Genomic DNA, 26,225 nt, shown 5'->3' with positions numbered 1-26,225 from the left:
TGTCTTATTAATTTTTTTATATAAATTATTATATTCAATTAATATATGTTTTAAAAAGAAATTGCTAAAACTTAAGGAAAAAAAAAACCTTATTTGTTTGTTTTATTATTTCAAGTTAAAATTATTTTTCTTAAGCCCACAATGTTTTTTTAGAAAATTAAAATAAAATATCAAGTTAAAATTCAAACAAATCATGTATCAAAATGAAATACACAATAAAATGTTGGCTTGCAAAGCAATGTTGTTGGGCATAAAAGGTGGAAGGAAGTGCATGTAAACTCAACGACATAATTCCTTGGCGTGTTTATAAATGATATATATATATATATACATATATTTCAAACCAATTAGTTATTAGCTAGCTAGCTTCATTCTCTTGATCCTATTATTTACTTAATTCTTTCCTCACAATTTTATCCTTACCTTTCAATTCCTCATATCATAATTTAAAATTAATTCTTGATTGAATTGCTTCTTCTTATGGCTGGAAGAAGTTGGCAATCTTCCTTCACCAATCTGCTATACAACCGCTACAAAGTCACATCCGTCGCCGCCGGCTTGTGGTGGGGGCGCCGCCGCCGTCTGCCGCCCTTTGGACCCCCTGCGGCGGCGGAAGGCCTGCGGTTCATCAGCAACAGGTGCAACCAACCCAAGTCAGTATATATATATATATATATATATATATAGTTTGATAATTGGATTGATTGATCATGAATTACATGTTTTGCAATGAAACTAATTAATTAATTAATTTTCAGTTCATATTATGGCGGAATGACAGTTCCTAACTCTTCATCTTCATCTTCATCTTCATCTTCATCTTCATCAGGCTTTTCTAACAGGTAAGTCCGTACGAGCCACTGATTAGCTTAATTTCGATTTTTAATTTTAAATGTCTTTTTTGATATAATGTTTTGTATAAATATTAAGCATAAAATTAAAACCCTAGAATAAAAAATATACCAAAAGAATGCACAACAAACTAAACACAACCCCAGACAAACTCCAACACATATTTCTTCTCATAAAATTATCACATAAATTCTTCAATCCTTTTTTTTAAAAAAAAAAAAAAAAAAAAAAAAAAAAACTTGTTTTATATCTAAAGGATAATTTTGATTGTAATGTAACGAAGAATTGATGATTTTGAGCATGAATAGGATAAAGAAGTGGATTTTGGGGTCATTAATATCAGCAGTTCTGATGATACCTTTCTGGAACCAAAAATTTCGCACATTGGAAGGTAAGGCAGAAATGGTGTTGGAAGAGGTGGAAGCGGCGGCGGAAGTGGCGGAGACGGTGTCAGCCACGGCGGAGAAGGCTCTGGCGGAGGTGGCGGAACAGCTTCCGGACAAGAGCAGGCTTAAGGAAGCAGCTCAAGTTTTGGAGCACGTGTCCCACGTGGCTGCCCAAGATGCCCACCTCCTTCAAAATGTTATCCACAAGGTATATATATATATATATACACATCATTTATTTATTTATTATTATGGGAATTAATTAATTAATGTTGGGTGGGTGGGTGACGAGGGCAGGTGGGTGAAGTGAAGCATGATTTAGAAGATTTGGAGTCGATGGTTGTTAATGTTGAACCCATTTTTCACAATGCCCCAACTAAAATAAATCAATCATCCCCAAATTCGTCATGTAATTAAATAAAACTATTCTAATTTCAAAATACTGCTATTTTTCGAATGTATTTTTAATCAATTATACGTAACAGTCAAAATCAAGTATCATAAAATTTAAATTCGTAGATCAAACGGTGAGGCATCCCTCACTTGAGGATTGAGTCACAGCCAATATATTCCATCAATATTGATTTCAAAAGGAGAAACAATTTTTAGTGTTGAAGTCTTGAGAGATGAAAGGAAATTTCTTTCTTTCAATGTAACAATTAAATACTCAATTACTTTTAAAAAAAAAATTAAAAATTTCAAAAACAAGCCTAGATTATTTATTTTGGTGACTTTCAACTAAAAAAAAAAAATATATGTATAGATAGATAAATAGAGTGTATTTGATTATAAATCTTTTGAATATTTCTAGTATAGTTTTTGCAAAAAAAAAATTCTATAAAAATCTCGGCTACTCTTTGGCACCATATTTTGTTCCCCTATCGCTTCATCGATGACTTGAGGAGATATCGTATTAAAAAAAAAAAAAAAAAAAAAAAAAAATATTTTTGCGTAGATACGTAGACAAATTTTCAAATTTGTATTTACAAAAACAAAATTATAAACTAATATCTATACAATCATGCAAAAAATAATTCTATATCAAAGTCCACAAATCCACATTTTTTTTTTCATTAATAGCTATACAGAATTATCCACCTTACTTGGATCGACAGTCATCGCCAATTTATGGTAGCTTTCAAGATCTATTTTAAATACACAAACTCATACATCAATTAATTTTTTCGCATATAAAAATATTATGTTATAAATTATATAATATAATATTTGATGAGAGAAAATAGAAATTTTTATTGAATATCATATAAATTGAATGATTGTAATTTTGATTTGAAAACAAAAACTAAACAAAATCATATAGGTAATTTCAACAAAAAAAATTTTCTTGCTATTAACCATACCTAGCAGTTATATCTAAAATTCATCATATAAATGTAATAAATAGGATAAATATTCATGTGCATTATTACCCTAGAATTAACTACACAAAAATTAAATTGACTTTTTCAAATACAAATTTATAAACGTAGAGTAGGGTTTAATTATAGTAGGCAAGTAAGCTATATATAATCCCTTTGACTACCAAATCTTTCATAAAAAAATAATAATTTCAAAAAGGAAAATTGTAAAAGTCTGCAATTTGTCTCTAATACTATAAATATTAAATACAGAATAAATAATAAAAAAAAAAACACACACACACACACACACACGCATTTAGGGTGTTTTGATTTTGATTTTAAATCGGAATCTATATATTTTACATTATTTTTAATAAAAAATTATTATTTTAATTTTTATATATTACATTAAAATACTGTTCAAACAAAAATTTAAATCACTATTTCATTTCAAATTAATTTTGAATCACAGCAAAACAATATATTTTAGTGTGTTAATTTCTTCGATTTCTATTAATATATAATTTTTTTAAAAAAATATCATATTTAATTTACAACTTTTATTTGAGTTCTAATTTATTTGAATTCGATTTACTTACTTATAAATTAAATGGTATCTAAAAAATACATTTTTATGAAAAGAAATGAATAATAGTAATAATTTTAATAAGCACAAAGGTTACATTTCCATACAAACATATTTTTATTAAGTGTTTGCTCGGGAGAATTGGATTGAATTTACATTATTCATCTAATTTTTTTTCCAAAAATATCAAATCAAACACTTATTTTTTATTTTTTATATTATACTAAAAATCAATTTTACATTTAAAACATCACTAATTATTCAAATTCAAAATTTTTACTATTTAAATTCCAACTCAAAATCCAAAACCCCAAAAAATACACCCTAATGAATCGCAAAAACCTGATACACCGAAAATATATGTAAAATAAGAATAATCGCCGATATAATAATAAAATAAAATAAGTATGGATACAGTAATGAGAATAATCCATATACTAATCAACCCTGCCTATCCGCGAACAATAAAAAAATCATCTAGGATAGTAAAGCCTCATCAAATCAGGAAATCATAAACAAACATCTCGACCGTTGATCACGCGATCAAAGCGACGGCCAGGATCCCCGCTGCGGCGACTGCCATACCAAATCTGTTAACGACGGCGCCGCTCGGAGCGGGCGCAGGAACGCCATCAGACGGCGGAGAAGCCACCGATGGAGACGGAGGAAGGACAGAAGGCGGTGTAGATGGAGGAGAACGAGGCGACGACGGTGCAGATTCCTTCGGTGCAGGTGCGGGCGTTACTGATGGAGACGGAGTCGGAGACTTCATCCGCGGAGGCAGAAACGGCGACTGCGACGGCGACGGAGATGGTGCGGAGGACGGCGATTGAGCGATAGCAGATCCGACGAGCAGCACAACCATGAACATTGCAGAAACCCTAGAAATCGCCATTGAAGAAAGATCTAGAAATCGACAGAAGCAGAGAAAAGGTACAAATGGAATTCGAGTGAGTTGGAGGAATGCTTTAACGCTGGGCTATTTATAGGAAAGTTTGCAAGGAGCGCGTGATAGCGGAGTTAGTCTGTATAATTTTGACCGTCAGATGGATCCAGCTGGGAATTAGGATCGGACGGTGGGGATGCGCCGAAAGAAATGACGGCTTTTTTTGATATTGTAAACGCGGTTAATTTATTGTAAAGACGTGTTGATAATGAATTAATAGGTTTCCTTTGTAATGGAATTAGTTTAGTGCTTCTCCACTAAGTAACTAAATAAAATCTTATATATATTTGTGAGGATTTATTTGAAGAATAATAAAAGTATATATTTAGATATTTGGGCAGCCCAACGGTCTATAAAGTTAATAACCATAAATGATTGTAGAATATACCAATTATACATTAGGGTGTAAATGGTTAAGATTTTTGGTGCAATTTAAATACATGGAATCAAGACACATAACGTTGCTGCTGTACTCTCTCTCTCTCTCTCCTGCACGTATTTTTAAAAATATTAGTATTATATTGTTGAAATATAGTATGAAAAAAGTATAAATGACTAAAATACATTATTAGTATGTGTGATATAAAGGTAATGATATTTGTGTAATATATTCTAATTTGTAAGAATATTTGTAATGTTAGATAGATAGTACAATTACTAAAAAAGAAATTGATAATTTATCACAGGACGAACTAAAATGGAAGAAATGATACATTGTTATGGGACGGAGGGAGTAATAATAATAATAATAATAATTGGTATGCTTATTTATTTATTTATAATAATTATTTAATAGAAACATACCTTTGTGATCAATTGGAAGACGAATATTGGTCAAGCGTGTAGTGTAGTGTTGTAGGAAGGGCTAAAAGGACCTAACATTAACGCGGTGAATATTTCTTCTCAAGGAATTTGTCACATTTGAATTTTAGCTATTATTTTGCAATATGCTTTATTGTTTTTATTTTATTTTTAAATATAAAGATCCGTGTTAATTAAACAATATCTTAGACAAAAATGTTAAATATCATCCCATATTAAAATATTATAAAAATTCTCTATTACTTATAAAGGTAAAAACTATTTAATAACAATTGATTTTAAAATGAAACTTTAAATTTCTTATTATCATAGAAGAATAGAGTATTAGAGTGAAATATAGAAAAATATGTCCGAAGGGCTAGGATCTTGATTTGGAAATTTTATTACTGTGCTTATTTTTTAAGTCAACGCATACAAACATATATAAACAACACACATTCTTACTATACATAGTATATGCGATGTATAGTAAGGATATGTTTATTGGTTTATAATTATAAATGTGTTGTATAGTATGTGGTGTGTTGAAATCAACTATTATTTGTGTATAACATAATATGTTGTTAGTTCATGTATTGTATTTGCGTTGTTGGTTATAATTACAAGTGTGTTGTACGACGGTATGTGATATGTTGAAATCAACTATTGTTTGTGTTGTACAAGACTATAGCATATGATGTTAGTTCATGTGTTGTATTTGTATTATACTCCCTCCGTCCAGCTAAAAAGTATACATATTTATATTTTAGGACGTCCAATTACAAAGTAAATATTTTATTAAATACCTTGTTTTTTTCTACAAATACTTTACTTTACATCACATCATTACTTTTACATTAAAAAGTAAGGGCAAAAATGTCATTTTACTACTTTTAACTACCGACTATAATTAAAATACTATTATTTCTTAAACACTGCGTCAAAAGTAAATGTTTACTTTGTGTGTAGACGGGGGAGTATGAACGTATGCAATGCGCTGCAAGTAATAACATCGTGTGCTGCCAGATAAAAATACTAATATCTTGAATTGTAAAATATTAAAAATGGATTAATTTTTATATTATGAAATAATTGTAAAAAATATTTTTGTTAAATTATAAATATATATCATCATTTTAACCAAGGAGTGCAGGGTAATTAATCAACACAGCCGTGATGGCTGTCTGAGACGCCCAAGTCACCTTCCGAGTCATTCAATACGACCGTATTCAGTCCCAATCAACCATCTTGAGACTAAAATTGATAAATTTTCATTTAAGTGAGATTAAAATTAATAAAAGTTTTTGAATTAGACTAAAATTAATAATTATGATATTAAATAAGACCGATTTTTACTCTGTATTATTATTAAAAAGGTCATTATAATACATTTTGAAAGAATACTAAATTTATATTTAAAACACAAACCAAAGCCACCATAATAAAAAATTAATTTGAAATATAATTTTGATTTAAATATTTGTTTAAATAATACTTTAACATGATATTTTATAATAAAAATAAAATTATATATTTTTATTGCAAAAATACATAATGTAATTTTGATTTTAAATACTAAAAAGAAAAAACAAAAATTGTTATTTCTTTTTATTTTTATGAAAAAAGTGGAGTACTACATTAATGTAAATAGCAGGGAAAGGAGACGAAGCGCGTGCTATTTCGAAAACGCCTTTCAGAGAAAGACTGGAAATTTCAAAAAGTTCCATTTCCCGCTAAGAGATCAATATCGCTACTCCTACTCCCCTCCATTTCTCGGCCTTCCGAGCAACCGCAGCCAGTCCTCGCAATCGACGGCAAGGTCAGAGTAAACTTCTTCTTGTTTGTTCAATTTTCTTTTGATGCAATAATGGCTATTTGTTTCGGGACAGAGGGTCCTGGTTTTTAGAATTCCGAAATTTCCTTGTGCTGGGTGTTTGCGATGCCAGTGGTTTGAGATTAATGAAAATCTGTGTTATTGCCGATAGCTTCGGTATCCAGAGCTGTAGTGTAGTGGAATGCGTTTGATTAAGCGATTTCATTTCGTCTAATTCTGGTGGTATTAAACTAATAATGATGTGTCGTTTCTACGTTCACTTAAGGAGTATCGATTTTTTTCTGTATGAAATTTTCGTAATGCGGAATTACAGGCTATAGCATCAGGAAAGATAATTAATGGATAGAACTAATGCTAACGCACTGAATGTCTTTTGTGCTAACACGCTGTTTTAATGGTTTCATTATCGATATCTAGACAGCATTTTTCGATTTCATAGTTCTTGATATTGATTACTGAAATTGCTTTCCAACAGAAGGTAAGGAAACCTAGAGAATTAAGATAGAGAGAATTCATGAAGGGACAGAACATTCGACAGTATCTGTTGACAGTGGAATCAATTTTTGCACCAACAGTATCCAATCATTTTCCATGGGTTCTTGAATTTATGAAGTTCCCTCAAAGGTTAAGTTTAGTTCAGGAACTAGGATTGGAATTCAGTGAGAATTTCAAGTGATAAGTTACAATCATTTTGTGTAAATTGAGTAGAAGTTTACTACTGTAGGGTCATCTAAGAAATTGAATGTAATTATTTCAATTTTAAAAATACTATAAAATAAATTAGTCGTAACCATAAATATGTAGGCTGCTTCATTTGTATAACTAAAAGCATATATATAAAAAGTATTTTCAACTTGAAATTAGAAAAAGGTATTGAGAAAGATTGTTCAGTTGTATAAATGAGAAGTGGTAACCAACAGCTAGCTTCCTTGAACTGTTTTGATATCCTCAATTCTTCTTCATTTCCTTTTTCGGAAATTTCATCAGCCTTTATATGGAATTTCCAATGGCATGCCTATTATCCTGTGGTAATAATAGGGGTGGTAGATAATATTATAAATTTTTTGAGTACATTAATGTGGGATTCAATGAGTTTTGAATTTGTTAACTTTCAGATTCATGATGTTACATTCTAACAGGGCTTAGGGTGAGTCCTGTATAACGGGTTCTTTTAACAATCGTGACCATAAACATATACTTCATCTGCCCAATTCACATCATTCTACTGGTGCACTAAAGTGCAAGTGTTAAGTTAACTTGCATCTTAATTCATGTGGTTCAGGCTACTCGTATTCGAAAGGAAATGGAAAAAATCTATGATGAGCTAAATGAAGTGAAAATTGAGGTGGAAAAGCTGAGAGAAGAATGCTTGGCCAAAACCAAGCTGGCAGAGAGTTTAGGGGAAGCTAATGTGAAAGAACTGGAGGCCAAATCTGTGGAGATAAGTGAAATTAGGCATATGTGTGAGGGGTTTCAGTCCAGTTTGCACAGAAAGGACTTGCTTTTATTGGGTTGCAATGGGAAGATTTCGAAACTGGAGGGTGAAAACAGAGATTTGGCATTGGCTCTAGATAAAGCGTCGGCAAGAATCCAGGATCTGGAGAACAAGACTAGTGCTAGTTCTGAGGAACTTGCAGGTCTTAGGATGCTTTTATCAGTGAAAGCGGGGAAGATTGTGGAAGTGCAGGATAATGTATCAAAAGATATGAAAGAGAGAAATGAATATATACTCAAGCTAGAAGAGGAAATTAGAACCACTCGTGATCAGTTGAAATGGAGGAATGAACAGTTCTTTCACCTGGAAGAGGCACACAACAAACTTCAGTCTCAGTTCATGGAGAGTAAGATGGAGTGGCAAGAGGAACAATCCTTGTTCATTAATGAAGTTTCTTCACTGCGAGCTAATTTGGATGCTCAAAATCAAGCTGTCAAGAGCCTGGAGTCCCAACTGACGATGACTCAAGATGCCCTGGCTCATGAACAAAGCAGAAGGAAAGATCTTGATCATCAGTTGTCTGAATGCAGATCACAATTCGAAAATGTTTCCCAGGAGTGTCATACTGTAAAATCAGAAGTTGAGGAGCTAACTATGAGGAGGGATGAACAGATAGCCGAGCTACGGAAGCAATTGAGAATAAAAGAGAAGCTTGCCAATGAAATGAAGCACAAAACTGTACAGTTAGAGAAGGAGAATAGCGACCGTTTGGATTTATTGAAAGCTATTCAAGAGGCTGAGCGTAGTAAAACCTCAGGCCCTTCATTGAAGAAGTTGCAAAAGAGACTTGATGGCCTGGAAAAACTACATAGTAATTTTTCTGTACAGCTACAAGAGAAGGAGGCTGATAGGAATTCTCAAATAGAAAAGTTGACAGGGGATGTAGAGTGTTACTTATCTGAATTGTGTGGAAAGAGTGAAAGCATTAAAAAAATTCACAAGGAACTGGAAGATTGCCAGTGGCTATTGGAGGCGAAGAACGACGAAGCCTCTGCTTTAATCATGATGTTAAAATCTGAGTTTGATGCTGCGTATTCAAAGCTATATGATGCCAAAGGAAATTTGGAAATGGACATTATGCGCGTTGAAGAGGAAAATGCTATATTAAATCAGCAGCTACAATTAAAGAACACTGAGTTGCATCACGTTCATGCTGAGCTGAAACAGAGATGTGAGGAGATGGCAGATTTACTGAAGCATGCCGAGTCATGTGATCTCGATTCTTTGAATCAGAAAAACTTTATCATGGAGGAAGAACTGAGAGAGCATAAGGTGATGCTTAAGGAATCAAATGAAAGGCACCGTCTGTTAGAACAAAAATTTCTTGAAGTACATTCAGAGAGGGAGAGGATACAAGATGCTTTAGAGGTGGCAGATCTTGCGCTGGTGAACAAAAGTCTTGAAGTCAAGAAATCTATGCTTGAATTTCAAAAGTGTGAATCAGAAGTTGAAAGCTTGAGAATGAATTTGGTAGAAATTCAAGAACTACATGATCAAGAGAAAGCCAACCTTCTCGAGACAATGAATGATAAAGATGTCGTAATTGCTAAGTCTCAGAAACACATTTCTGATTTGGAATCAGCTATTTTAGACAAGTCAAGGACCAATGAAGTTCTTGAGAACGACAATGCTCATTTGAAGAAAGCGTTAGCTGAAAGGGAAGAAGGGAAAATTGCACTTGAGCTCGAAATTAAGAACTTAGCAACTCTTGTTGCAATGAAAGATAAGAAGATACAAGAACTTCAGATAGAATTAGAATCACTGGATCAGAACTTAAAACATGCCACAATGAGACAGTCAGAGATGGAGGAGCTGAAAAGCCAACTTGAAAAGACAAGAAGTTGCTTGGAGGAACACGAGTCCCATAAAGAAGCCATGCTTGAAGGTCTTATGAATGCTTCAATTGACAAGGAGCAATTTATGGCCCAACTGGAGATCATTTTAGGCCAAATCAATGTTTTAACCAAACAAGATGATGAACTGGGGGACCTACTGGAGAAAATACTACATCTTTCCGGAGGAAACCATGAACCAGAAAGAAACCGGCTGTCCAGTGGGGGAAATGATACTACATTATTATCCTCAAGAAAATCAATCCAAGTAAGTTTTGATGAAAGAACTCCACTGACAGAGCTCAACTGTTGATTATATGCTGTCTAGAAAGGTAACAACTGCTTAAACCCATTGTCTACTTTTGTTATTGAAAATTTTAAAGGAGCTGAACCACTAAAAGACAATCAAGAAATGCAGGTTTGAGTGGTAAGGATGCAATTGAATGACCGTCGAAATAGTTTGGCCGATATGCTCTTCGTATTCTTTTACTTTAGGAGTTTTCTTAGTCGTAGTAAACACATGTATGTGAAGTTTGAAATGATCATCCCTTGTTTGAAGTGATATTTCCTATTTTTAGTTCATTGCTGCCTTTTGAGTTTTCTTGTGGTATCCTTTTGTGTTTTCAAGTGATTGTAAGTTCTCATTGTTTGAAAATTGCTGGTAATTATTACAGAGACATCTACCTGCACATTTTGATCTATATCTTCACATACATTTCTTCATTTACGAGAGCTTAGATTTCTGTTTAATTCACTATCAACACCTGCTTTATCTAATACTAAAAATGCAGAAGAAATAAAACACAACAAGCTCAGGAATGGCTCAAGAAGAGTGTATTTATACTTATATTACTAATACAACAGACAGCCCTTTAAGAAGCCAACATTGGCCATAAAATAACCACAATGTGTTGGTCCATCCAAAGAAGATAAGAATTCTATCATAAGATACCCATAAAAAATGCTTGATTTCAATCATAAGATACCTGAAAAAATGGCCGAGGTTACAGATCCCTTAATCAGTTTTTCGTCCATTTTGGGCGCATTTGGCGAGCCCCTGCCTCAAAGCTCCAAGATTCACACCATTGCGCACCAAGATGCTCGTTACGCCCATTTTAGATACCTATGGCACAGCGGAAAGCTTTAGTAATAAGATGTTTACTTATGTTTTCTACTTTGTTTTTCATCCTATTCAAATATCATATCCAACACTTATTTATATCATATCAAAATACCTATTCTCTATTCTCAAGCCAAACCAAACATATGGAGACTCATTAGTTCTTTGAATGGACACGAATACTCGAGCAATACACAGGCTTAGTATATATGAAGGATGACACAGAGCTACAAGTGAAGGGTTCTTACAGCCTCTATGTTGCGATTCTCGTCGTCAAAAAAGAGCATTTGGTTGTATGGGATGCGCGTCCTTTGACTGATTTTCTGAAAGTGGTCAGTCTTGTGAGTCCAGCTGGAAAATATTTCCTGCAACATTAGAAAATTCACTTCAGTTCATCGACAACAGCATCACAAACTTTAAAATGCAATTTGATAAGGAAAGCACCAAAACTACAGAAATTCAATGAGTTTCTTGAGTTTAATCTGCAAAGACTTACATCATTTACACTTAATTTGAATCAAGGATTAAACTGCAGTTAATTATCTTACCCGAGCAACAAACATCGATTTTATCCCCAGTTTTACAAGAAATGTGTTGGCTATATCAGGAGTGGGTGATCTAGAGGCGATAGCAACGTCAACGCCTTTAGCCTTGAGAGCAGAGAGTATGCCTTTGGCATGGGGATACAATTTTGGCATTTCTCGTTTGGAGCGACACTCGCTGCCCAGCCCGGAAACAAGTAAAACCAGATCAAGACAAACCAACAATTCAACGAATTTAAAGCTAAATCTACTAAGCAAAACAACATTCAACACAGGCGGCAATGAAATCCCTAGCTACCAAGTGTGAGGATAAATGGGAATTGTTAAACCATTCCTAACTAGTCTCGGATTATTTGCTTCTGATTTTCGCTGACATCTAATTCTATTTTAACACCAAGCATGCATTACAGAAAGAATTTTGACCAAACATATGGGATCAATAGTCGTAGAGATCCATTTCAAGCCTTTCATGAGCTTTGGATGATATTAGGAATTCTGAATTCCATTGAGAATATATGCAAATGAACTAACACATTTACAGGCAATCTACCAAAAAACAACACAAGAAAATTTTCAATATCTAGTACTATCGAATTTCGAATTCTAGCAAATCTCTTTATTCAGCAACTAATTGGACGAATTTCTATTCATCAGCTTGGCAAAAACAAAGTTTGATTGCCAAGTAAGTAGTATTTTCCCATGTGAAACTTCCAGAAACCAAACGAAACCCTAACCAATATTTGAGGAGCTTCGAAATCATGAAGTTTCTAAAAATATGTGAAAGAACGAAAAGATATTACCAAAAGTATTCATAATCGAAACAGTGTGGGAAATCCATTAAAGAGGAAGTTGAATAAGTAGGTACCAGTAGAATGGCCAGAGAGTGTAATCGAGATCGAAGACGACAAGGCGAGGCAGCAGCTGAGCCATGGCAATAATCTCCAGAGCTTCATTCTTCACCCCTTGTTCGTCTCCCATCCGATTCTGATTCTGATTGCCCAACAAACAAACCTGAAACACCAATTCCAATTCCAATTCCTGCGGATTTGATATTTTTGGACGACACGCGGCACGACACGACCATACAGTTGATAATAAATAAATAAATTAAATATATATATTCAAAAGTTTTTATTTATTTATTAAATTTAATTTATATTAGCTACATATACAGTTAAAAGCTAAGTTGATTTTGTATGTTGATTTAAAAAATTGTCTAAAAGTATAAAATATAGAATTCTTTTAATTTGAATATTTAATTTTTTTGTATTACGTGGAAACTCACTACTGAATACTTAATTTTTTTGATTTGTTGTAAATGGTATTTGAATTTTATTTTATTTTTATTTTTTTACTTTTGTAAAAAATATTTTATGTTTTTTTTTTATATTAATATTATTTCTAAAATTGCAATTGAAAAATAGTATTTGAAGAAAAACTAAATATTCAATTCAACCAAACTTTTCAACTATGAATCCATAAGAAACTTGTTGATACAAGTGATTTATAACAACCCCGGTAGGTTTACAAATACAAACTTCCAATCTTTGACAAAAGCGTAACAAATATGAATGACAACTCTATTAAGTGTAACATTTGTGTAATGGGCAGAGTAATCTTGGGATCCCAAGTGCATTTCCTATTAAGAATAAAACTACACCATCTACTCTAACGAAATTCCTCGCAAAAGCGTAATTTCGCTTAAAACGCACCGAATATCATCAGAACTTCAAAGAAACACTCTTCAAAACTCTCCCCACTACACACACATACATACATTTAGGTAAAACACAACAAAGATAAGATAAGATTAAATAGAATGATCGATGAGTTCAATCCGATGATGTCCGAATAATCAAGAATGCCACCATTGGTGCACCGCTATCCCCTCATCCCTAACCCTTCCGTACAATGACAAACACTCCCAATACGCCCTCTTCCTCTTCCTTCTCCCATTCCTCTCGTCGCCGTCGCCGTCGCCGTCCCATCCGTTACGACACTCCAAAAAAACCTCGTCTACAAGACACAACGCCGCCGGGTTCCCCCTCATCATCTCCTCCACCACCTGCGCCTCCGCCTTCACCACCACGAAATCTTCCCGCCTCACGTCGATCCTCGCCATCGCCGCCAACGCATCTCCGCCGCTTGCGTCGTACACTTCGAATTCGTGGCCTTTTTTGGGGTAGTTTTTGTCGAACCACTCCAACGCTCCCGTCTCGTCCGCGATGAATATCCGGCGCCGGTATTCGTCAAGCGGATCTCCGGAAAGATCTGGAAGGAATTTGACCTTCCTCGACGCCGACCCTTTCTTCCGCCACTGCGGCAGCGGCGGCTCGAGATAGACTTCCTCCAACCCTTTCAACGCCTTTTTCCTCTTCTCCCGGCCCCCGCAAATAACTTTCTCCGCTAAGACGCCGTGGAACCCTCCGGCGGCTCTCGTTTTCCGCATCGCCACCACCGTATTCTCGAACCTCCTCACGTATACAACGTCGAAATTTTCTGGCAGTCGGAGATCGTCGGACGGATCGGCGCCGAGCAGAGAGATCACCAGGCCGCCGTCCTTGAGGATGCCTTCAATATGCTCAATTTTCCCGCCAAAACTCGGAATGTAGACAAAATCAAATTCCTGATCGCCGGCGCCGGCGATATTCCGATTTGCATCAGCTCCGGCGAGAATTAAGCCGATGGGGAAGTTATCCAAATGCTCGTCTTCGACATCGCCGAGAAGGAAACCCCTGTGGCCGCGCTTGATGAGGCCTTCATCCATTAAATCGCGGAGGATCGGGAGAATCTGGAAGCCGGCGGCGATGGCGGAATCGGAGCGCCACGCGCCGCCGATGATGGAGGCGATTGAGGGCAATGCGATGAGAAGCATGGCGAAGAAGAGGGATCTGGAGAGGATACGGAGAGCGCGGGAATCGGGCAGCTTGATGATCAATAGGGTTTGGGGATCCAACCCGACCCGGTGGTCGTACCCGTACAAGGATCGAGCTTTCGATTTACAATGATTATCGTCCATGGCAACGTAGAAAGAAATCTAAGAAATGAATTAAGGATGCAGAAACCCTAAATGAATGAATCAATTATAGTATTGTGGAAGATAGAAAAGAAGGAAGAATTAATTGATTAGCTAGCGAGCGCAGAATCTGGCGGCGGTGTGGTTTCCACCGACGAGAGAAGTACGGCTGGTTCGGACACTAGTGCTGCTCCAGAGGATCAAGAGTTGTCTGATCCTAGCCAATTCCATGCTAATGAAATTATGATTGATTGATAATATTAATAATTAATCCTCTCTCTTCCTGATCTGGTTTGGTCTCTTGCAAAATCAAAATCAAAATCAGGAGGGAGGGCAGGTGGGCTTTACATGATACTACTATATATATATATATATGTATATATATATAACAAGTGTATGTAAGAAAAGACGATGAGGAAATGAGAGCTTGAACAGATAAGAGGGGAGGAGAGGAAGCTGATGGAGAGAGAAATGAAGAAGAGGATTGATTATTTGTTGTATGAATGAGTAAATAATGGAGTACTTATTTATGATGATATGAATGAATGGATGATTTGTTGTGATTTTGGGATTGGGAGTCAAAGAATTGGAGGTGTGTGGTCTTCTTGTTCAACAAACACCCTACAGTTAAGGACGAGTGAAGAAGATGGTGATGGTGATGATGATGATGTTAACCAACCAACCAACCATTTTTAATTAATTAAGTCTCTGGTTGTAAGAGCTTCGGATATTACCATTACTGTTTATTACAATACTGACCAAACTCCAAACCAAACCAGAGGTGTTACGAACGCCCCTAAATTTAGTATAATATCAAAAAAAATATATATATTTAATTTGATATTCTTAAAAATTTTGATAAATAACGCTCCTTTCGTCCCAGATACTGTGTTTTACACGGTATTTTATTTCAAGAGGGATGTAATTAGTATATAATTAAGAATGTACTAGTGAAAATAATTATTTTATAATATAAATAATTATAAATTAAAATTAAGATAACTAATTAGTTTAATTAAAATTAAAAAAAATTAAAAATTTAAAATGAGATTAAAAATGTATAATCAATTAAAAAAAATCAACGGACAAAAACAACGTGCACATAGTATCTGGAACGAAGGGAGCAGAGATTTAATATATTTTGCTATTGTATTTTAGCATACAAGTATCATTATATTTCCATAATATTTTATACAAATATTATTATATTTATATTATAGAATATTAATAAAAAAATATATATATATTTTAATTTGTATAGGTACTAATATAATACTATTAATATTTAAAATTTAACTTAAAAACAAAAGTAAATTAATACATAATTATTGTGACAAGTATAATTGTATGTTGATTTCGGATCAGCCGCCACACCAACAACATCGTATGTCAACGTCAACGATTTGAGTTAGTTTTCCTTTTACCTGTAAAATTAATTTAAATTATATATAATTAGATTAAATTGATAATTTTTTTTTAAAAATTTTTTTATTGAAATTAAAATTAATATATTTAAATTATATTGAGAATAAAATTAATTTTTTTATAATATTTTTATTAAAATTTATAAAAATAAAATAAAATTGAAATTATAAATAAATCCATCAATATAATTTAGAAAAGAAATGGGTGAGCTAGTGTAAAAAAGGAAGGAGAAGTGTATCGGTGTCAATCATTCCGCCCTCGTCCCGCCGATTCAATGGGGAGCAACACTGACGATGCTGTTGCTGCTGCACAAAACGGTCAAGAAAACTCCTCCAACGACGGCTCCCTCTGTGGATTCGACTCTATGCACCGACTGCTACAAGCGTCGCTCCCTCCTCATATTTTTCAGGTCAACCCAATCTGCTTGATGTTGATGTCGATTTCCGATTTCTTATTTAGATGTTGAAACTGTCGGTTTCGAGTAAGTCTGGGAATTCTTTAGGGTTTCTGTTGTTTTTCATTAAACGTCTGTGCTAGACCTGTTCTATTCATGGTTTGAGGTATGTAACTCAAGTCTCTTATGATTTTTCTTATTAATTTCTATTTAACCTTTCGATAGGAAATCAGTCGAGTGCTTATTGGGCTAAACTGTGGACGAGCACTCCAGACTGCTGCCATTCCAGAGCCAGCTACTGCTCTTTCTTCAGAACATGATTTTGATTTGCAGGTAACTGTGATTTTTAGGTGTTATGATTCGAAGATTTTCTCAAAGATAGGAACCTTAAGAGCTGATTTTGTTCCTGAAAAAATCAGAGTAGTAATCTAATGGTTAGTATCCATCATAGATTGAATCTCCTTTAAAATGTGCATAATTTGTTTTAATGGAACTGTACCTAGAGCAACATTTTCAATGAGTTCTGCAGGTGTGGTTGAGATCCTAGTGCATTTTTTTGTTACACTATTTAGTGTAATGAAAAAGAAAACAAGATTGTAAAGATTGCTTGCACCATGCTGTTAAGGTTCTGGCCTAAGGTTATACTATGGTACCAAAACTTCTGGTTACAATTACATAAAGCCTTACATGAGTATCGAATTAAGAACGATGAGTGGTGGATATTTTTGAGGCAACGTAGGAGCATTGAGCAATCTGATTTGGAAGTAATACAAATGTGTATCACACCATCTATTGATCTTGATAAGATGATTTAAAACTGCATTTCAAATTGCCAATTTTGTTAGCAGCTACGGAAGTTTATATATAAAGTTGGAACTTGGAAAGACAGGATAAGAATTTGATTTTGCTGTACATTAGAGATAGTTGGATAGGTTAAGTAAATTGCTGACAGGATAAGAAGATTTTATTAAGCATTCTATTAGGCACTGCACTAAAGAGCTAAATTGAGTAGGACAGATGTATACTATAAGTGATTTATAAACTATTACAATCATCATATAAAGCCGAGGAATTGTATCTAGTGAGGAGAGGTAACATGGAGTGTCTTGGGTGGCCAAGATATGCCGAAGATATGCTTGAAGCTTTTTTACTATGTGGTATATACTACTAGATGTGATGTGAGTAATATTTACAAATCCTGGCAAGTACTTGCTGATGAGGAATTTCTTCAGATTCTTGAATGAGCTTAAAAATTAGTGTTGGGATCATTTTTGCTGTCTAATTGAGCAGTGGTAAGTTTTGCATCGTTTGTTGTTGGTATACTTATTGCTTGGTGTAAATATCTTTGCTTTCAATTTTTACATAATACAGGCCTTCACTTTTAATGCTCAAGAGGAATCACTGAGAGAACCTCGCATCGTGAGGGTAGGTCTGATACAGAATTCCATTGCTCTTCCAACTACAGCGCCATTTGCCGACCAGAAAAAGGGCATTTTTCAAAAGTTGACACCTATAATTGAAGCTGCTGGCATTTCAGGAGTCAACATATTATGTTTACAGGTAGTTTGCTGCTCTTCACTGACCTCTTCTGGCGAACCTTTTCTGCAAGAATCTAACTCCAAAATCATTAATAGGAAGCATGGATGATGCCATTTGCATTTTGCACCCGTGAGAAGAAATGGTGTGAATTTGCAGAGCCAATAGATGGAGAATCAACACAATTTCTACAAGGATTCGCCCGCAAATATAACATGGTTATAATAAATCCCATTCTTGAGCGGGATCTGAAGCATGGAGAAGTTATCTGGAATACTGCTGTTATAATCGGAAACCATGGCAACATAATTGGAAAGCACAGAAAGGTAATCAATTTGATCGATGTCAATGTGTTGTGTACTGTTTTTGAGCTCAATGAACTTTGCAGAATCATATACCCAGAGTCGGGGATTTCAACGAAAGCACATACTACATGGAAGGGAATACGGGCCATCCTGTGTTTGAAACAGCTTACGGAAAGATCGCCGTCAATATATGCTACGGAAGACATCATCCTCTCAACTGGTTAGCTTTCGGCCTAAATGGTGCTGAAATTGTCTTTAACCCCTCGGCAACTGTTGGCGAACTCAGTGAACCAATGTGGCCCATTGAGGTATGTACCATTTGCAGCTGATCGACTAGTTTTAATCGAATGCGACTTAATGGCAACTTTCTTTCTCAGGCGCGGAATGCAGCAATTGCGAATAGTTACTTTGTGTGTTCAATAAATCGAGTCGGGACTGAAGTTTTCCCGAACCCCTTCACCTCAGGGGATGGGAAGCCACAACATTCGGATTTCGGACATTTCTATGGCTCCAGCCATGTATCAGCACCTGATTCCTCATGCACGCCTTCCCTGTCGCGCTGCCGGGATGGCTTGCTGATATCCGACATGAATCTCAACCTTTGCCGGCAGATCAAGGACAAGTGGGGATTCCGGATGACTGCACGTTATGAAATGTATGCGTACTTGCTCTCGCGCTACGTGAAGCCGGATTTCGAGCCACAAGTCGTCAATGATCCCATGCTGGAAAAGAGGTCCTCTTGAACTGGAACAGAATAGTGTTTTCAATCTGAGGGTAATGACTTATTTCTTTTCGTGTGGATGGTTTGAATTCTCGATCATTTTCTTCCATTTGTTGTTCACGACAACAAAGATATTTAAAAAAAAAAAAAAGAAACATGTTGGCATCAATAAACACGGCCGTGGTATGATCTAATACTCGTTTGACCAATTGTTGTTCCAAAACAGTATGGGTTTGTTTGTTTGCAGGTTTTTGTTTTTGAATTTAGATTTTGAATGATAAAAAATTGATTTTAAATAATTGTTTAATATGATATAAATAGAGATTAATACAACTTTTTAAACATAAAATATATTTGTAATACAATATAAAAAAAAAATAATGGTTTAATTTAATATTTTTAGAGAAAAAAATTTTGAATAATAAAAATGAGTGGTAAAATTTATAAAAAGACAACTTATGTGGTACTAAAATATTTTTAATTTTCACTTAAATTACTAATATACTATTTCACAAACAATTACTTTAAAATATTAAAAATTCTTTCATACTTCTATTAATTAATAAAATACTACTATTATTTTTTAATTTACTATAAAATTCTAAAAACTTTATAGTTTTGTAATATAGAAAAAAGGGTCATTAAAATCCCAAAATTGGAGACTGCTCGCTAAGCTTTGCATGAATTAAAACAGAGCAATCCAATCCAATCCAGATCAGTTAAAGGCATTTTAAGCAAGAAGTCACTATTGGATTTTGCATTCATATACAAGAAAAAACTAGAAAAAGCAATAAAACAAGAAATCTTTCAACCTTAAGATGGACAAATGCAGCAGCACCTACATTTTCTTAAATAGCACATTAGAGGTTTCAACTAATGTCGGCACATAAATGGCAGCACACACAACACGCATTCTGTAAGCAATATTTCGCGACTTCTTACCTTTCCTGCACAGACAACTGAAAGTACTCAATCAGCTCAACTCAACGCGCAATGGCGACCGGTACAATTCCTCCTCATTGCTGTTAGCAGGCAGGCAGCATGCATTTTCGCAACAAATGTATCGACTCTTCAAATCCAATTCCAACATAAACAGGGAGGAGATATGTATCATCATACTAACATGGGTGGATAGGGACGGGATACAGAGGACCCCTAATGTGATTCATGCCTATATGCTATATGTACAATCTCATAAAGATATCGTACAACTTGGTTGCGCACCAATTTGAATGAGAGATTTGATGATTCAAGGGCTGCAGGGTAAGGCCGCTTCATGTAAAGCTGTCTAACCGAGGATTAGTTATCACCGCTAGAGGTCATGATGACATTGGTAGGAGGCATTGCAGAATCCTCAGCATTTATTTCACAACTGGGCTGCAAAGAATAGGATGAACCGAAAAAATCTTCATTTTCCAGGAATATTATTATTAGTAGGTTAAGAAATACAAAGCCGCTCACAACTTCACTAACCTTCATAGCATTGGATTGCATTCCTCCGACAATTGGAACTTTTGAAAGACCTCTCAAGACTCCCTGCGATAATTGATGTCCCAAGAGAAAAATTTTCGGTAAGCAGTAGCCATAACCAGTTAATTTAAGAGAACCTTCAACTGAAAACTTGCTAATATGATACTGGTTAACGAAACATGTCATACTAGTGTATATAATGTGTTGCTTTATATACTGTCACTAAAAGAACGTTCAATTTGCTTATAATAAAAGATGAATGAAAAAAAAAAAAAAAAGAAGAGCGGGAGATGTGGAGTTAGTAAAATGAGTCAGTGGTATATAGCTTAAGTAAATACACTAGGAGCTGAATAACCATCTCATCCAAAGCTTACGTTGGTCCTTTCACATTTAATTCCAATCATAGACCCGCTCATATGCCAGCCAAGCTCATTAACAAAATGTTGGATGCAAATCCTTCATGAAGGGGCTATGGTGGCAGTTAATACACATGACCTCTTTTCCCTGATCATTCTAACACTGAGAGCAACTTCTAGGATCAACATGTAGCGAGAGCAAGTATTAGAGATGGATAGTAACAGGGACACACCAATAAAAGATTAAATAAGAACACATGCTTATCAAATGCATAATCAGCTATTACTCATCATCAGAAGGTGGCAAAGCAGATTGCAGCAGCTGTTCAGGGAAATGAAACGGATTGTAATGGGTTAGAGAGATCACTCAACAAAGGTCATATATTTCATTTATTCTTTTCTTTTATTTTATTTATTTCTTAATGACTTGTCTACTAGAGGGAATATCCTCATTGATACAATGCATAAAACTGGGGGGCTTTAGAGGAATCATCTCCCTAGATTAAGGCTTCTAGTATCCCAAAGTAGAACTAGATTTCCAAAGATTTGGTCAGTCCCTAAAGCATTCAACTAGAGATGACATCGCAAAGCTTCTTGTGGCGCTCAGCTAATAATCCCATTGAAGCAATCATTGTACACCTCTCACTAAATACTATTTATGTCGGGGAATGGCTTGCTCTTGGTCAAAATACACTAGTGGAAAGCATACTTCCAGATAGAGTTAAATGTGGTTTAAATAATTCGAATATAGATAAAAACTAAATCCCAGATAGGTGGAAACAACGAACAAGCAAGTCACCTGAGCTAAACAATAAAAATCAGATCAGTGCATTAATAATTGACAAACCTTGTTGGCCCACTTGAGACCACATGCATTACACAGAGTTCTTGGCCCATCTGGTCCCCGCCGCATCATTGGAGTGGACTTGGAGCTAATCCCACAATGTCTACATCTGTTGAAAGTCAAAATGTGAGAAATTATCTTTGTGAAGTAAAAAAGGCAGTAAACAAGAAAACAGAACTCCATGATTCTCATGCAGCCTTAATAGATTATACACTTGTGCAAAATGCAAAGTAAAGAGCAAGAAGCATAAAGAGGGAGGTTCAGGACCACCAGCTATGAAATAAGAAACTCCATATGATTAAAAAGTTGCACTCACAAGGTCTCCTGCTCCTCTTGGCCAGAGCTTCCATTCCCATCAGCTGCAGCAGATGATCCTGGTTCTTCAGATGTTGACTTGGATGACGTAAACTGGCCTTTCTTGCGCTGCATCCTGTCGGATTGATTGTTCACGTAATAAAGAATTGATTGATAATTCTGTTTGAAAAGTTGACATTCTAAAAGGCAAAGATGACATAAAATACTGTCGGAAAATCAGTATACGTCATCCCAGTACCAACTTTCACATATATATTTACACACCACCACAAAAGTTGGAAATTGTTTTGTTCAATTAATATCGATTTTCTTATCTGATGAAAATCTAAGGGGTGGAACCCACGCGGATTTAAGATTTGGTTATGCTCTTTGTGACTGCATTCAACTAAATTCTACAACTCACATGAAAAATTCATACTTTACAATATTGCATGCTCTAACTCGCACTACTTTTCCTTTAACAGCCCTCCACATAAACAATATTATCTTTAAAACCAATAAGATCATGAAAAATATAAAAGGACAATATATAATTCTCAACCAGACCATTCTTTTGTCCACCCATAAAACCATATGAACACAAAACAATTTCCCAAGCATCCGAGGCTAGGGCTCAGAACTCTTGTGACAGGCAAGAAAAGAAAGTGTTAAAAGATTGCTGAACAATCAAATAACCCAAATACGAATGATCATAAAAGAAAGCTGTAAAGCTTAAAATTAACCTTGAAATCTGAAGGTAAGGGAGCATATATATATATATATATATACATATACATGTGTGTGTGTGTGTGTGCTTATAACTATGGCCATAATTACAGTATTTGTAGTTTCTTAACAACCTGAGAGCAACTTCCTTCCGAACTGTATATCGAATCTTTTTATCGTAACACCGTTCTTTCCGCTTCTCTCTAAACCGATTCAACGAGGCGGCCCTTTGCGACTGACTAGATCTCACAGGGTAATCACCACCCAAATTCTATATGAACGAATGCAAAACATAGAAAACGATTAACCACCACAACAATACGAATGAATGTAATATAAGTTACCAAAAAAGGATTATGCATACGTACCCTATGGTTTTGAGCCATTCCTGCAGTAGGAATACCTGTAGGCACTTCATACCCACCCAATAATAACAAAACTGCCTGAACCTGTGATATGCATAGAAAACATTGACTGTGAGCCAAAAACCCTAGCAAAAAAGACAACTACAGAAGGCAATAAGGCCTTAGGTTTCTTGAACACGCATTGATAAGAATTCATATATTTGCCAACAATTTTAAGGGAAGAGTTTCCAAATTCTCAATCCCAATCCGAATAATTAAGTATGATAGCTTCAAAATTATCACCAGCAACGATTGATTCAATCGCAATCTCACTTTCAAAAACAAGAAATTGAGTGAATTAGTGCGCGATTAGGGCAAGTGGTAACAAGAAAAAAATTATAGGGCAACCTTTTCAGGAGAAACCGAATCGAAAACGAAGACCTCTCCCTGAAACGAAAGCGTAAGCTGGTCGGCGCCACCATCCCCGGAAGCTGGAGCCGCGGCGGGAGGAATATCGGAGCCGAAGAGAGGCGGAGGGCCTACGGTGTCGATGGCAAGCGCGTGGGGCGAGTGGGCGGTGTTGGAGGGGTCGTAGCGGATCTGAGAAGGGGGGCTGGCGATAGGATCCTTCCCATTAGAGCAGTCAACAACATCGTCGTCGTTGTCGTCGTCGTCGTCATGGTGGTGGTGGTGGTGGTGGTGGTGGTGGTGTACGGCGGCGGCGGTGTCATTGACGGAGGCGTGTGGTGGCCCGTACATGGAGGCTTCAGGTTCAGGATTCGTCTGAGTCTGAGCCGTCAAACAAACTTCTGCGTTATACACCCTCCCTCACCCTCCTTTATTTATTCCTTCAAATTTATTTTATCATTTAATTATATGCACTATTATTTTTATTATTTTTTTTTACATAAATTTTTTAAATTTTACTACATTTTTTTTAAATATATATTTTTAGTTCTCACAAAAATATCTCATCAAAAGTATTTTAATATCAAATTTAAATAAAAATTTTTTAAATTAAAACAAAAAACACACCCTTAAATTTTATTGACACTACAAATATTATTAAAAATTATTACTCACTTCTACTTATCATATTGCATGTTAGATAGAATTATATAATTAGTAAATAATTAAAAATATATTATTAAAAATAATTATTTTATAATATAAATAATTATAAAATAATATTAAAATAAGTTAAAAATATTTTAAATTATAAATTTAAAAAATAGCAACGTAGACATGATAGATAGAATGAAGAGATCGAATATATTCTCTTTGTCATACTTTAAAATATTTTTAAAATTTCATAGTAAATTAAAAATAATAAATTTAAAAATAATATTAATATTTTATTAATTAATGAGAATAAATATATATTTATTTTATTTATAAAATAATTGCATATAATTGTATATTTATAATTGACATAAATTTAAAATATTTTAATATTAGACAAAGAAAATGTATATTAATAACATAAATAATATATAATATTATTTACTTCTTTATGTTACTATAATTCTCAACTCTTAATATCAATTTGTCAAATAACTCAAAGTAAATGCATCAAATATTATCATTTAATTTTATGCTTTGTGTGCTCCTTTTTCTCATGAATTGAATTAAATAATAGTACTTTGATATTGTATATTGTAAAAATTATATTTCTTTGTCTAGTAAAATTAGTATATTTGAGTTTAATATGGAGATTTTTAAAAATTAAATATGTTATATGGACAAGTGATTAAAGTAAAATATAAGATGTAGTATTTTTTAAAATTTAATTAAAATTAAAAAAAAATAAATAGAAAAGCTAATAAAAATAGTAATATTCATTGTAAATAATTTTAATAATTGAATATTAATTTATTAACTTTTATAAAAATTAATAATAGAATAAATTTAGTTGATGGGTTAAAATAGAATAGCGGAATGAAAGATTATATATTTATAGGAGAATGTAATTTTAAAAAAAAAATAAAGAAAATTTCAAAATAATTAAAGTTTTTTATTATACAAATTATTTATTAATTTATTTCTGAATTTTTATTTTTTATTTTTGTTTTAAATACTCTCCATACGATGTTTATGACGAGTGCAAGAATCATTTTTGTTGTATTCAATATCTTAATTACCAATTTTTGATTATATTAAAATTTTTTTAATCAATTTTGATCTCACTCGAATAAAAATTTATTAATTTTAGTCTCATGATAATTGAGAACAATGCCGTATTGATTACTCTATACTGAAAAATATGGTCTAATTTCTGCATGTGTTATGGCTATGTTACGACCACACATGATGATTGACTCGGATTGAACACGACCAGTGTTGATTACCTTGTACTGAAGAACACGATCGTGTTCTTTACCGTGTTTATAGTCGTGTTCTGAACACACAACCATGTTTTTATTCGAGACATATTCACGATCTTATTATCAACACAACTACGTTCTAGGTCATGTTTATGACCGTTTTCAATATATTCATATTATATATCATATTTATTATTATTTTCACTTATTTGTTAAAATTATTTGATATATATTTATAATTCAACAAAAATATTTTTTACAAAATTATTTCATAATATAAAAAAATAATCATTTTTTAATATTTTTAAAAATAATTGAAAAAAATATATTAATATATATTTAATAATCATAATATATATATTTTTTTCAAAATTTTGATACAATATTTATTTTTTTAAAAAAATTCCCTATATAATTGACATTTTAAAAAATAATAGTATTTTATTTTATTAGTTAATAAAAGTATGTAAAAATTTTGGTTCTGTTTACTTGTAAAATTTTTATCCTGATTTTAATATTTCTAATTTTATTTTTTATCCAAAAATATCAAACCAAACACGCAATTTTCATTTATTTTATTACACTAAAATCTAATTTTCACATTATATCATATCAAACAACTATTTAAATTTAAAATTTTACTATTTAAAATCAAAACCTCTCAAATAAACACAACAATTTTACATTTTTGTCCTATTACTAAAATTAAAAAAAA

General features: G+C 33.8%; 7 protein-coding genes and 1 long non-coding RNA gene across 9 annotated transcripts; 3 read left to right on the top strand and 5 right to left on the bottom strand.

Moving 5' to 3' along the window:
* Positions 1-194: 194 nt before the first annotated feature.
* Positions 195-1,359, bottom strand: LOC127254826 (uncharacterized). Its single transcript, XR_007839509.1, has 2 exons — positions 1,211-1,359; positions 195-618 (listed from the first exon to the last, which is right to left on the bottom strand). It is a non-coding gene; the product is annotated as an uncharacterized LOC127254826 (long non-coding RNA).
* LOC127254811 (uncharacterized) lies at positions 481-2,180 on the top strand. 2 transcript variants are annotated; one of them, XM_051280120.1, is made up of 4 exons: positions 481-638; positions 759-842; positions 1,161-1,446; positions 1,536-2,180. In XM_051280120.1, the coding sequence occupies exons 1-4, from the start codon at positions 481-483 to the stop codon at positions 1,653-1,655; spliced, it is 648 nt and encodes a 215-aa protein (XP_051136077.1). In that variant the 3' UTR covers positions 1,656-2,180. The 2 variants fall into 2 exon arrangements, with proteins under 2 accessions (XP_051136077.1, XP_051136070.1); XM_051280113.1 differs by having other exon boundaries at positions 481-653.
* A 1,368-nt stretch (positions 2,181-3,548) lies between these two features.
* Positions 3,549-4,124, bottom strand: LOC127254594 (classical arabinogalactan protein 10-like). The gene has a single exon (XM_051279791.1). It carries the CDS (start codon positions 4,078-4,080, stop codon positions 3,721-3,723), a length of 360 nt encoding a protein of 119 aa, XP_051135748.1. The 5' UTR covers positions 4,081-4,124; the 3' UTR covers positions 3,549-3,720.
* Positions 4,125-6,619: 2,495 nt separating this feature from the next.
* LOC127257124 (uncharacterized protein At4g38062-like) lies at positions 6,620-10,797 on the top strand. Its single transcript, XM_051283448.1, has 2 exons — positions 6,620-6,751; positions 8,049-10,797. The coding sequence occupies exon 2, from the start codon at positions 8,070-8,072 to the stop codon at positions 10,404-10,406; it is 2,337 nt and encodes a 778-aa protein (XP_051139405.1). The 5' UTR covers positions 6,620-6,751; positions 8,049-8,069; the 3' UTR covers positions 10,407-10,797.
* Positions 10,798-10,890: 93 nt separating this feature from the next.
* LOC127257131 (uncharacterized) lies at positions 10,891-12,815 on the bottom strand. The gene is made up of 4 exons (XM_051283460.1): positions 12,621-12,815; positions 11,762-11,933; positions 11,462-11,578; positions 10,891-11,216 (listed from the first exon to the last, which is right to left on the bottom strand). The coding sequence occupies exons 1-4, from the start codon at positions 12,731-12,733 to the stop codon at positions 11,109-11,111; spliced, it is 510 nt and encodes a 169-aa protein (XP_051139417.1). The 5' UTR covers positions 12,734-12,815; the 3' UTR covers positions 10,891-11,108.
* A 795-nt stretch (positions 12,816-13,610) lies between these two features.
* LOC127253070 (uncharacterized) lies at positions 13,611-14,774 on the bottom strand. The gene has a single exon (XM_051277499.1). It carries the CDS (start codon positions 14,772-14,774, stop codon positions 13,611-13,613), a length of 1,164 nt encoding a protein of 387 aa, XP_051133456.1.
* Positions 14,775-16,402: 1,628 nt separating this feature from the next.
* LOC127255979 (beta-ureidopropionase) lies at positions 16,403-19,307 on the top strand. The gene is made up of 6 exons (XM_051281796.1): positions 16,403-16,605; positions 16,816-16,923; positions 17,962-18,150; positions 18,225-18,452; positions 18,515-18,739; positions 18,809-19,307. Exons 1-6 carry the CDS (start codon positions 16,471-16,473, stop codon positions 19,172-19,174), a joined length of 1,251 nt encoding a protein of 416 aa, XP_051137753.1. The 5' UTR covers positions 16,403-16,470; the 3' UTR covers positions 19,175-19,307.
* A 672-nt stretch (positions 19,308-19,979) lies between these two features.
* LOC127255988 (GATA transcription factor 24-like) lies at positions 19,980-24,010 on the bottom strand. Its single transcript, XM_051281808.1, has 7 exons — positions 23,595-24,010; positions 23,211-23,291; positions 22,977-23,113; positions 22,139-22,252; positions 21,826-21,931; positions 20,626-20,688; positions 19,980-20,529 (listed from the first exon to the last, which is right to left on the bottom strand). The coding sequence occupies exons 1-7, from the start codon at positions 23,943-23,945 to the stop codon at positions 20,452-20,454; spliced, it is 930 nt and encodes a 309-aa protein (XP_051137765.1). The 5' UTR covers positions 23,946-24,010; the 3' UTR covers positions 19,980-20,451.
* Positions 24,011-26,225: the final 2,215 nt, after the last annotated feature.

This window comes from Andrographis paniculata, unplaced genomic scaffold (genome assembly GCF_009805555.1).
Source record: "Andrographis paniculata isolate CXL003 unplaced genomic scaffold, ASM980555v1 Contig12END, whole genome shotgun sequence".
Classification (NCBI taxonomy): Eukaryota; Viridiplantae; Streptophyta; class Magnoliopsida; order Lamiales; family Acanthaceae; genus Andrographis; species Andrographis paniculata.
The sequence above is the reverse complement of the archived record's forward strand: the minus strand, read 5'-3'. Positions and strand labels throughout refer to the sequence as shown.